Raw genomic sequence first — 13,444 nt, 5'->3', positions numbered from 1 at the left:
TGTTAGAGAACTTGTGAAAGTCTTCTTGGAAAACCCAACCCAAAGGGGGTTTTTGATACAGGTGGTCATTGTGATTAGCATAGCTTGCATCCCCAATCCAGTAGGATGATTCTTGCTTGATTTAGTTTTTAAAAAAAAGCCAAACAAGCAGAGGAAAAGTCCATAAACTCAAATATGTTCCAAAGAATAAGAAACTAGTCTAGTAAATTTAGCCCCCCCCCCCCCCTGTTTTCCACAAAAGGACTCCACATTGGAACGGACATAGCCAGAGTCAATGCTAGGATCATCCTCCATATTACAACCTGTTTTCCAATTCATGCATTTTTTTTTTCAAGACACTTCATTATTTGTATGAGAATCCCTTACATATATGTTGTTCTCTTTTTTTGTGAAAAACAAATGATGAAAGGAAGGAACTGCAAATTTGAGGATGTAATCTCTGTGTATCTTTCTGAAAAACAGCTAATAAATTTGTGAGAAAAGTGTTCAGAGGGCTTTTAAAAAAGAAAAATAAAAGAATAAGACACTATAACTTATGTTTGTCCTCAAATATGAAATGTTTACTTTTGTATGTTAGGTAATACTCCTATATAATTAACATTATTAAACTTTACCAAAGCATTTGAACTGTTCTGAGTTTTAAGATACTTATGTTCTAAGACTTATGAACACTACCAAAAATGGCACTTTCTGCCTTTAAATCCTGATTAGTGACATTTGCTTTTCTGTCAAAGAAAATAAACATGTGTTCACCAGATTCAGACAGTATCATTAGAAAATTATCTAGGGTGTTAATGTTCTGAATAATAATTGATATATATGCAAATTTTCTTTAAAGATGATGAGTTTTTCCTGACAAACAAACTTACTTTCATCAAAATTGACTTCTTTGTGAATGATAGTATTCATATACATGTATATGTATTCATGATGTGTTTTCCAGATCATTAGCACACGCACAATGTCAATAGTTTAAATATCACTTGGACTGTTAAATCTCATTTTTCAAAAGTTACAAATTTTGAAGATAACTCATAAAATAATGTATTTTAGAATTATGGCAACCTCATATTGTCTAAAAAATGTTTTATAATTCCTACAGAGAACCCTTTCTAGGCAAGATTAGGTTGCCTCATATGTCATAACTCTAAAATGGGATTTTCTGATCTCTGCTAATTGTACACAGTTTCAGACAGGTGAGATTTAACAGCCCACTAGTTATATGAGTCTGTTTTCAATCATTTTTCATGCTCATGATTATTACCATATTGAAAACTGAAGCATTATTATTATTTTAATCTTGGATAATTCATTTTTATTTCACTGCCAGAATGAAATGTGTAGATCCACAAAATGAATGAAGTATCCAAGGTAGCTTTTGTTTTCTTCTCTTCTTGGTAATGAGCAAACATGTCAGCATCTTATAATGGTGATCTTTTTTTCTTATGAGCCAAACATTAGTTCATGTAGATAGATATACATTGTATAATTGAAATATTCTCATTTTGTGATGCATTTTACTTGATAATTCTATGAAATAGAATATTTTGTTAAGAAATAACCTGTGAGTTTTCCACACATTGCTGTTTGTTGTATATGTGTATTCTTTCTTTTCTTCTTTATTTTCTTTGCTATTTTTTCATTTCCTTTTCCTTTCTCTGTCAGCCATGCTATTTTCATTTGGCAGGAAAATAGAATCATATGAATCATTAATTATCGTTTAGGTGTATGACAATAAATATTTTTGCTGGATATACACTCACTTAAAATCTCTGATCTTACCATTTATTGCATGTGATGAGTTAAGAGAAGGGATCATAGGGGAATGGGGCAAGAGGGAGGGAGAGTAAGAGAGAGGGAGAGATTGAGAGGCATGAACATGGAACTGGGGAGAAAAAGAGGGGGGGGGGGGAAGAAAGAAGGATTTATAGAGGGGGAGCAGAGTGAGCATGAGAATGTGCCGTTGTCGGGGGGGGGGGGTAGAAGGAAGGACTGACGGAGAGGAACTATCAAAGAGCAGAAATTAAATGAGAACAAAGAAATTGTACTGTAAGCCTACAAATCACTGATGGATCCAGGGGGGGGGGGGGTTGAAAGTGAAGACATTTTTTGTTTTTATTTTTCAATATACAGGTCTCTTTTGTGCCCTGCATGATGCATAGACCTTATCCATTCCTCGGTGAGTTTAAAGCTAGAACGGATACAACCAATTCATTTTGGGAAACTATCTGTTCAAAAAGACGGTCAGAATTAAAGAAAAAAAAGATTATCATCTGCTAATTGTGATTCCTCAATTCAAAGAATATAAGAAATAACAAATAAGAAAGTGCTTGAATTTCCAAAACTTTATTGACTAAAGATGCATTCACAGGCTGCCGCTGGCTATTGGACTTGGTCTTGGCACTCTATTTTGTTGGTGATGAGCAATGCATGAAGTGGTGGTAGGCAGCCAGTGAAAACTCATTTTTTAATCATTAATAATGAATTTATGGAAATGCAAGAATAGTTTCAAAGAATCAGTAGTTTATTTTTTAGCCATTTCCTTTGAGGGATTATATTGAAGGGCATATGGAACATTTGCGACATGATTTTCTTTTTGAAATTGAGACACCCCACCAAATAAACAAAAAAAATAAAAAATGGGTTATCGAGATGACATATTTTCCCTCGCTTTTCCATTCATTTTAACTTCCTTTTCCTTCTTATCCTTCTTATCCTAAAAAATCGTTGCATTCGAGACTGAAGTAAGCGTTTGATTTTACTAGTTGCTTGACATTATTACGGCCATTTACCGCTGAGATTCTGCATGTTTTGCCGAAAATTAATACATTGGTCGCTTAGTTCAGCATTTCAGGAATGCAACCAACATCAATCATGGCAGAGTAAGTTTCATCAAGTTCATTCCTTGTCCATTTTAGGTGTTTTCCTCCGAATGAATTAATTTTCCTGTTTATGAAGGATTTTTAAAAGTAATTTACAGTAAGACTGTTTGGATGTGAATCCCGAATACTGTGCTATGTGTTATTGCAGACGGCCTGTAGACAGCTAGCCAAAAGTCTCGTGTTAGTACCGGTACGGTACGCAGTGCAAGCGGAGCTTGCCCGAAGTTCAGTCGGGACTGGTGGGGCGAGACTGAACCGCACACTGGATGCAGTTGTCCAGCCTCCAGGGCGATATCGCGATCGCGACCGGCAAATTTGAGTGCCTGCTTAATTCAAAATCAAATTCGTTAAGCTTTAGGGCCTAAGTTTAATAAACTTTAATATTTCAAACCATGCTAGCAATTGAAATGGGGATGGGTCAATTCTGAATTTTTTGTTGAGATTGATGTGATTTTGACATTCACATTTTTTTGGGGTGATTAATTCAACAAGTACGGTTTTGACCTTTTGGTGTTGGTGTTAGGATGGTCAATTTTTACACGATTATAATGCCAAACATAAAATGAAGATGATCATGAAAAGTAACTCGCTACTTGTTGAGGTTATAATGATGTCATCTGGATCAGTTTTGCAAACTATGTATAAATTTTGGAGCAATGGGAGGCAATTCAAATTTTAATACCAAGGGCCAGGCCAACACCGGACTTGAAATCACCCAATGGCATTTCTTTCAAGGGGGGGGGGGGGGGGGGGCTGACCTAAGTCCTAATGCTAGACTGAAGTGTAAAACCATATCAGTCAGGACACACTCCACAATCACAGAGGGGGAAAGAGGATTCTTCCTATCATATTTCATGATGCGATCATTGTAGTGACATCAGCAGCAATGGCAGCCATAGTAGAGGCACTGGTCAGAAAATTGGGATTGTCCAAGTTTACAGGGACTGTCTCAGTTTTCAAAGATTTCTCCACACAAGAAATCTCAGAAAATTCATTCTCCTGTCAAGTGCCGACACCATTCAAGTGCGCTAGTCAATGTAAACTTATCAGGTTTCATAACAAGATTATTTGAAGACGGCAAGTCTCGATTGTGAAAATTGATGTCGAACTGGGGGAAATTCACTTTATCTATTTTTAGCACTCTCAATTCCTGTAATTGACGTCTATTTCCTGCAGGGGTAAGTGAAAAAAATATTGTCCCAATAAACAAGGACAATTTCAATTTATCAAGACATGATTTGTCTTGGTTTATGAGGATATCCTTGTTTTGTGGGACAAGCCCAATTTTTGGACCAGCACCCAAGGCTCCACATTAACTTTTTTTTGTGGTGGCCCATTCGGGCCACCAAAACCTTCAAATAATTTTTTTTGGTGGCCCATTAGTAAAGTTTGGTGGCCCGAAAAATATAAAGAAAAACATTAATTAAAAATGAATAAAACAAACTGAAATATTCTGCAGTCACTACCATGTACCACTATCCTGGTACATCTTGTATGCAAATGGTGCTTGCTGTTATTTTACTTTGCTTATTTTGTGGTAATATATAAATTGTTCTATCATTGTGAACATGAAATGATTGAAAGAGAATAAAAGAATTGTATTGTTCCCAGGTTGTGTGGACTTTTAATCTCCGTATAGACACACACTCATAATGGTAAAGTAAATAAATAGTGCATATAGCAAACTCAGATTGATTTACAAAACAATGATTTTTCCTTCCTTATTGATCATAAAACCTAGATTATGCAGGCCCCAAATCCAGTTTATTTTCCAGCATATTATAGCAGGAGAAAATCACAGAAAATATGCTGCAGAATTAGAACAATGTATAAAAGGGGGGAAATAAACAAAAATAATTTTTAGAATAGTATATTGAAAAAAGAAACAAAAATTGTGAAAATGAATAAGTGAAATAAGACAAATAAAAAAATGAAGTAAGAAAAAACAAAGAACAGGAAAAAAAAATTGAGAAAAAAACAAAAGAAAATGTAAGAAAAATGAATAAGACAAAATTATCAGAAAAAATGGGGAAAATTATTATTATTCAGTAGAAACATGTTCTTTAATCAGGCATATTCAATGGGAAGGGGTATAAATGGTTTAATCACTGTAAAAAAAATGACAGAAAAAATAAGAAAACGGCAAAAGTTATCTGGAAAAAACAGTGAGAAAATTCCTTCCCTATATTTGACAAAATGATGGAAAAAATTCACATTTCATATCAATGAAATGCCTTCCCAAAGTATTTACTTCCTTAGGAGTGGTTTAAGAAGTCATTTATAAACAAGAAAGAAAGAAGCTGTCTATTCAAGACAGCTTCGAAAATAAACCAAATATCAACATACATACAAATGCACATGTGGGACTGTGATGTACTCACCTATGTGTATTAATGCATTTGGAAATCGGTCTTTTTGAGTCAAAAGAGAGGTCATAATTCCTCCTTTTAATGCTTGCAAATTATCAGGTTTCAGTAATATGGACTGTAGAAGGGCATTTCATTGGTGTAAAATGTGGCTTTGACGTAGATTTTCAAAGTTCTGGGGAAGATTTCTTAGCAGTAACATCTCTCATCGCAGCTCCCAGAGTCTGAATAGTCTGCTAGCGCACAGCCAGCTGCAGAGGTTTCATGCATGCAAAGCTCAGCAAGACAGCCGGCACGGTACGGCCGGCTGAATAATAGTTACTGTATGCTAGCGGTAGGCCTACATACTGTCATGACTATGCCATCTTTGTGTGTGTGTATTTGAAACAAAATTTGGGATTTTAGTTTTATATCGCATTAAAAGTTATTGAATCACAATGTGAAATTAAAAAAGATTAGGTTTCTTTTTCTATTCAACTGAATTTAACACTCCTTTACAGCTAGTGCTTTTTCTGCATTAACATTACACAGGCCTTCAAAAAAAAGGCGAACATTTCCTTTCCAACATTGACATCCCCTGACCCTTTCCGTCATTTATCTCATGTTTTATAGCTATGGAGATAGGAAGATCAAAGATGCACAGATGAGAGCAAGTATTAATCAGAAACTGGTAGAGACTGGAGAGAAGGAGAGGTAACTTATTTATCATGAAATTAGCATTAATATCACCGATCACCCTTGTTGTAATGTCCAATTTTGGAATTATTATTGCATGAAAATTATCCACATCTATTTTTAATAACTTTATTAATTGTTGATTCATTTTTTGCATTAAATCAGAATTTGGGTATATTTAAATAAAGCTCCAAAACTGCTGGATTCCTAGTCTAGACAGTCTTTATAAGATTATTGGGGGGAAAAATGGCAGTATGAAAAATTGTTAATGTATTTTTTTTTCAATTTCTTAGGTATTTCTTTGTTTGTTTTCAATGTTTTTTTATTGTTCTTTTCAATGAGATTTGTCTATGACACTAGTTCAATAATCAAAATCAGGAAAAGTAAAAATAATGACACATTTGTGATTTTTTTTACATACACAATTTGCATTGGGTATTATAGGATTAAGTTTCTTGAGCATAGATTTTGTCAAAAACCAAGATTTTGAAAATTAGACTAAGATGTTTGATATCATTATTTATAATCTTTGATTCTAGGATCTTTAATCCAAGAAATATCAATCGATCAATTAATTTCTTTCACCTGTTTGTGACTTGTACTTGGGTAAACAAAATGATGTCTATTAAATGGATGTGATTTAAAATTCATCCATTTTTAAAATCCATTTTTTGAACTGACAAATAAGCACTGTTTGTACAGTATTTTATTGACTCTGCATTATAAAAAGATATTTTTTGATATACCTTAATACCATTTGAGATAACTACTTATAACACAGATAATATATTTTCTATACTTTTATTTATGCTGAGAGGAAAATTACATATTTTGCTGCTCAGTAACGTAAGTATTGCAGTACAAATGCATTGAGTAATGACTCAGTGTTATCATTCAATTGGGCCTATATTACAAGACTACACTTTTCATAATGATGCATTATGGGTTCAGAACCTGGCCAGATTTTAGTAGTTTAGGAATTGAGCTGGTGCTGTACAAGGATGCTTGTTCCCATTTGCTTTAAAATGTTGCAATTCCCTTTTCTAATGACCTATTTTTCACATTTATTCTCATTATTTAGACTGAAGGAGCTCCTGAGGAATAAGCTGATAGAGTCTGGCTGGAGGGATGAACTAAAAGCTCACTGCAAAGGTTAGAAATGGCAGAAAAATCTATAGAGTACAGTAGATTCACCTTTTGACATTCAATTTTTAATGGGAAGTTTACCTTGACAAAAGTTTCATTGTAATAATAGGAGAAAGGTTTTCCTCAAGCCTTTACCAATATCTTTTTTCTTTCTGGTATTTTTACAGCAAACTTTTTATCAGGGTGAACTTCCCCTGTAACAATTAATCCATACTAATTCAAATATCAGGGGATAAAAGGGTACACAAAATGTGTGGCTGGAGTATTGAAAATTTAAGGCATTAATAGATTGAGTTCCTGGAAAATGGATATATACTAGTGGACTATGATCTGATATAAGTTAATCCATGATTTAGATAAAATTGTATATGAGCAGTGAAAAGAAGAAAAATATGAAGGGCTGTTGTAGAAACTGCATAAGGTTTTTTGATGTTCCATCATTTACTGAATTGAACCTTTTTCATATGATTCAAATTCAAATTCACTTTATTCACATCCATGAAAATGGTATAATACATACAACATATAAGCAATAAAAAGATCGATCAATACTTTAAAAATCACTATAATGATATTGATGATGATGATACTAATTAGGCCTGATAATAATAATACTTGTTTATATAGTCCTTAACACTTAATTTGTCAGAAGCAATCTAGTGTAATGCAGCATATGTAATCACCCATATTTGATTTATGTATTCCAGAGGTTGTGAGGAGAAAAGGACTTGAGCATGTGACTGTAGATGATTTAGTAGCTGAAATAACACCCAAAGGAAGAGGTATGTATTTTGTATTTAAAGAGAGTATATATTTTTCAGAATATTTTGGGCCCTAGGCCAGTTAACCCTTAGCCGTTATTATGTAATTCTATTTGTTGGTCTGTCATTAAGTATGTCACAGAATATTTTTTTTAAAGTTATTTTTCTTTGTAATATGATGTAAATAGAAGAAGAAACACTATAAGTGAAATCACAGAAATACTTCCAGAATACATAAGAAATAAATTTCTATACTGCAAGTTTTGTTTTCAAATTCATTGTTGAGAATGCAAGAAAACATATGTCTCTACTCAGAATAAACCCATGAGAAGCTTCATTTGGTGATTTAGAGTAATGACATAATATACACTATAAAGCAAGTGACTGTAAGATTAGAATGTTAGATGATACTGGAGTATTATTCACATTATTGATTCTTCATGAAAACTTTATGCATACCTTTAGGAAAATTTCTTGAATTCCAAAATGGAATCAAGCTGAAATGTTGACCCCTGTTTTGGTTGATCATTTAGCTGAAATGTCTCCCTTTTTTGTGAAAACAAGTTTCACTTCATAAATCAGTAGAAAACTGAAGAATAATATAATTTCATATGAACCTGAGTAAGTAATTTGAGTCAGTAAATTTTATCATCCATAGAACTTGTACCCGATGAGGTGAAGCGAGAATTGCTTCATCGGATTCGAGCCTTTCTGGCCCAGCAATCAAACATCTGATACTTCTGTGAGCGAGGTCTGTGATGCGTGTCCAGCAAATCTCTTGATTGTTATGCCAAAGACTGAATAGCTCATCACAAGTTATGTTTCTGGCAACTCTCCTGATAAGTGTGTCAAAGACTGCATCATCATGGGGATGTGTGTCCAATTCCACCTTGATTTCTCATCAGTGAATTCTCAAGTTATCACCTCTACTAGAATGTGTAGGAGGCATCAAAGTACAATTTTTGTTCATTCAAAGGGTTATTTATTATACTGTCAGCTCTATTTAGTCAAAGTTGTTTCAGTTGAATAATTTACTTTCAAACAGTACATTTAAAGTCCATTTTTCCTAATAGTTGTTTTTCCATTTCAAACCTTTTATTAGTTGAGTTTCATCAAGTATGTGTATTTCTGTTCGAACTGACTAGAGCAAAATTCACAGAAAAATGAAAAAGGTCAACAGTAGATGAATTGCCCTTTGTTTGAATGATTCTGACACATTTCTAATCAGATTGCTTGTGCTCTAGTTTCTAAACCTGAATATCGCTGACTGATGTATCATTCAAATAAGTCTATTCTTTTTCAGTTCTAAGTATTAAATCAAAAAGGAATTCCGAAGACTTTCATCCATTTCTAGTTGAGTAGTTCCTGAGGGGAAACACAACACACTTAATGATGCTGAGAAGCAATCATTTTTCTATGGCTTTTTTTATCTGGACCCTCTTCATATGCTGTGAAAGTTGAGATTAGAATGAGAAATTCTGAATGGTACTGGTATTTCTCCAGGCTGGTAACAAAATGATATAGAAACTGAAGATACTTCAACTCTCTTTTGGGGCAACATAATGTCTAAAAAACTTCAATAAAGTATATGCTTTGAGACGTTTTATATGAAAAAGTTCATGAACTTTGATTTGTTTTGTTTTTTGTGTGTCATATAAAGCAAATTTCATTATTCATAGTTTCTTTGATTAAATTTGCTCAGCATCCTACAGAATTTAGAAGAATATAATGAAAGTGAAAATTCAAGATATATTACATCAGTAATGCATGTGGTAGAAATGTAAAGGTATTTAATTAACTGCAAATTTAATTGATATTGGTGTGTGTTCAAGATTAAAGGTCACTATCCCAGAAATTTTTATTTTTGTAATAAAAATTGAAAATCAACAAGCATGTTAGTAAAATTTTTATCAAATTGTATGTTGTAAGAAAGGAAAGTTACAATGTTTTAAAGTATCGCTGAATTTCCCAAAATATGCATATACTGGTGAGGATGGAAATGGGACAACTAATGTCATCCACAATTTTGTTTTTCATTAAATAAGAAATATGGAATATTGCAATTTTCCTAAACATAATTAATGTGAAAAAATATTATTGCTCCGTGGATAAGAGCCATTGCCATTGTTGCAAACTACGTCATTCAATAAAGAGCTTCTTTATTGTCCGAATTGCAAAAATTGAAATATTCTATCATTGATATGATACAATACAAGGAAATGGTGAGTGTATGAAGTCATCAACACTCATTTGCGTATCATATTCATTATACCTATAGTTTTGTAAAAATAAACAAAACTTGAAAATTTTGTATCTTTCTTATGTTACATTACATCCAATTTTGACAGAATTTTCACAATTATTCTTGTTTGATTTTTGAAAATTTATATTCAATCAACTTTTCGCCGGGATGACCTATGGATGAATTACACGTTGACAAGACCCTTGTGTTCATCTGTGCATGTGCTTTTGAATACGTTTTATTTTTGATACATTTTGTATGTCTTGAAATTTCCTTAAGTAGAATTAATTTTGAATACTACATGTTTAAAGCTAGCATTCATAAATGTTGTAAATTTCATGCTTATTTTTTCCTGTCTGAATCTGTGCACATTTTGAGACCTTTATCATGATTACTTCATTTAAGTTTTCAAGTTTTCTTTATGTAGGTCTACATAGACATTCCATTAAAGTTCCTGTGAAATGCAATAGGGTCAGTCCAAAACAGTATATTGAATCAAAATGCCCCCCCCCCTTCCAAAAAAAAAGAATAGAGCCCTAAAAGCCCCCTAAATATAAAAAAAATATCTGAAATCCACGGAACTTGGTACTTTATTAAAACCAAAATATGCTTGGGCTTCTCTTTGCACTTTGAATTCAGTTTGTTAATGGTGGCATTTCTTTTCTAATATTGGACTATAATAGATAAACCCATTAATATTTTTTCTACTTTGTATGAAACAGCCATGTTCAGTTCTTAAAATTTTATTCATGGAATGTTGTGACATACCATTCAGGTAATTCTGATATATTAGACCAATGCTGGTCCTGGCCACCTTTTCTACAACCCATTTGCTCTGATGGAAAAATATTTCAGTCAACAGCACCCCAAAGATTTATTACATTATGACTGGGAAGAAACAGATTTCATTTGAGCATGAAATTAAATCAGTCATGCAAAAAGTGAATTGTATAGTGTACTTTCTTGCAGTATTACATATTCATGAGATACCTGTATGTGGTGTATATTGTAGATGTCTCTCAATTTTATGAAGGCAGCCATATATACTACAAATGCTTTGTGTGTGAATTCTAAGAGTATTCAGAATTGACTTATATAATTTAGACTCCCTTTCCTTTATATAAAAAAAAAATGCAGGAGTAAAGAAAAAAACTGTTGTGTTGGTTCAGTACAAAATCTGGTTTGTCACGTGCCAAAAGTCACACAAAATTCTTTGTTTTTAATAAGACCAATCAGAAACTTGAGTCTGCTGCTACATAAATAGATAACTTGTTATCTTAGAGATCCATTTTGGTCTTTTTGCATTATCTGAGAGAGATCTTGTATTTCTGTTGCCTTACTTTGTAAAAATGTATATATGTATTTTTTTTGCAATGTGTGTAATAAATCTGTAATCTCTGTTCAATGATAAATTCAGTGTGCTGTTTCTTTTGAGTGGAGAAATCTAACTAGAAAATGATGGTGCACAACATTGTAGTACTGACTCAGAGCTGCCAATTTTTGCCAGGGAATAGGGAAAAGGAGAGAGAAAAGAAGAAAGTGAAAAAGAAAAGGGGGAAAAATAGGAAGAGAAGGGGTAAAGAGAGAGGAGGCAAAGAAGGGAGAGGGAGGGTGAAAAGAAAAAAAAATGGGTAAAGGAGAGAGATGGAGAAGGAAAAGAAGGGTGGGTGAAAGAATGGGAAAGAGAAAAGTAGATAGAAATGAAGGCAAATGAGAGGGTACTGAAATGGAAGGGGAAATGGAGACAAATGGAAATGAAAATGAAGCAAAAGAGAAGCAAAGGAATGAAATGGGAGGAGGGAAAAATTAATTGCTGGAATTGGGAGAGAAACACTGATAAGTAAAAGAAGGGAAATGCAGTAGGGAAGAAAAGAAATGGGAGGGGGGTGGGTGGTGGAGGGATGTTAAGGCGAGCTTCTACTATTGAGCGTTGATGATTAGTGCAGGGTTCTTTTTCAAAACTTGTTTAAAATTACTTTTATCATATTTTCTTGCACAAAGGAATGGAAGATAAATATGAGAAGAAAAAAAGGGAATTCCGACTGCATAAGGACCTTTACTTTGACAGGGCGAGGAACAATGGGGTGTGGGGCCTTGTCTCCCCTTACCTACTCCCCATGAAAAGGGGGGTGGGGAACAAAACAAAATTAAGGAAGGAGTCGAGGGTCGAATGGCCCCTGCTTCCTAGTGGTAGAGAAGTAAAAGAGAGAAAAGGGAAGAGGAGAGGAAAAACAGAGAAATGGAAGGAAGTGATGAAAAAGTTGAAAGGGATAAAAAATAAGAGGAAGAATAAAAAGAGGGAAAAAAGGTGAAGAAAAATAAAAAGAGGAAAAAAGGTGAAGAATATGGAAGTAGTAGGAGGATGAGCAAATCAGAAGCCTTCAAAACGTAAGTTTGAGCTATGATGGAATTTTAGATCTATTGGTCTTGCGAGGCGTCATGCGGATCTTGATCTGTTTCGATATATCTGTGCAGTCTAGTCTTTCCCTTAATACCCACAATCAAAGCCGGCAATTACGGCAATTGAAGATTGACATATTAGGGCGCAACAACAAAACTTTGAAAATGGAAGAAATACTACAAATATTCAATTGGTGTTATAAAAAAACAAAGAGTTTATTCATTTATCAAATGTTTGACGCCTACATTATACATTTTTAGCGTGCAAGATACGACAAGTGGACCTTGTATAGGTCAGAAAAGTTTTTTTGTGATTGATATCAGAAGAACTCTAGACACATGTGTATATATCAAAACCGGAGGAAATGAGTGTAGTAGTCAATAGAGAAAGTAAAATCATTTCGTTTACGTCTTTTTTTTTACTGTCCAGAACTAAGAGAAGCATCCCATCAGTATATGTTGACGTTTTCCATGTACATAGGCCTATATCAATCATCCTATGGAAAAAAGTCAGCGGCGAGGTGAAAAATGCTAAATAAGGGTTAACTGAACCTTATCGACTGTCAGTCTTACATTTTAATTTTCAAGAAAGAAAAATAAAACCATGAACATAACGCATGATAGGCAGGTCCAAGCTATCTGACATAATATGTGTCATAAGGGACAAAGCAAAGAGGTATTTCACCAAAATTAAGGGTGAATAAAAATTGGTTGGATTAGGGGGTGTTGTAAGAAAATATTTGCAATCAATCGCAAATTTTCTGTTGCAATTTCAAAATCAAAAGATCTATTTTAGCTGTATCAAATCAGATTACACTCCCTGTTTCTAGGAGCAGATTAGCGATCAGTCACAAAGTTACAATTGCATGAAATTTGACTGATTTATTGACCGAAAATATAAACTTGCGATCAATCGCAAGTTTCTTGCAACGCCTCATTAGTCTCAGACGACATACTCTACTGCTTGTTAAT

At 33.7% G+C, this 13,444-nt stretch overlaps 1 protein-coding gene across 1 annotated transcript; it reads left to right on the top strand.

The window, feature by feature from the left end:
• Window positions 1–2,775: 2,775 nt before the first annotated feature.
• Window positions 2,776–11,477, top strand: LOC121407757 (transcription and mRNA export factor ENY2-like). Its single transcript, XM_041598951.1, has 5 exons — window positions 2,776–2,882; window positions 5,861–5,941; window positions 7,005–7,075; window positions 7,777–7,851; window positions 8,489–11,477. Exons 1-5 carry the CDS (start codon window positions 2,857–2,859, stop codon window positions 8,563–8,565), a joined length of 330 nt encoding a protein of 109 aa, XP_041454885.1. The 5' UTR covers window positions 2,776–2,856; the 3' UTR covers window positions 8,566–11,477.
• Window positions 11,478–13,444: the final 1,967 nt, after the last annotated feature.

Source organism: Lytechinus variegatus, chromosome 2, assembly GCF_018143015.1.
Source record: "Lytechinus variegatus isolate NC3 chromosome 2, Lvar_3.0, whole genome shotgun sequence".
Classification (NCBI taxonomy): Eukaryota; Metazoa; Echinodermata; class Echinoidea; order Temnopleuroida; family Toxopneustidae; genus Lytechinus; species Lytechinus variegatus.
Note: the sequence above shows the minus strand (reverse complement) of the source record. Positions and strands in the feature narration are given on the sequence as shown.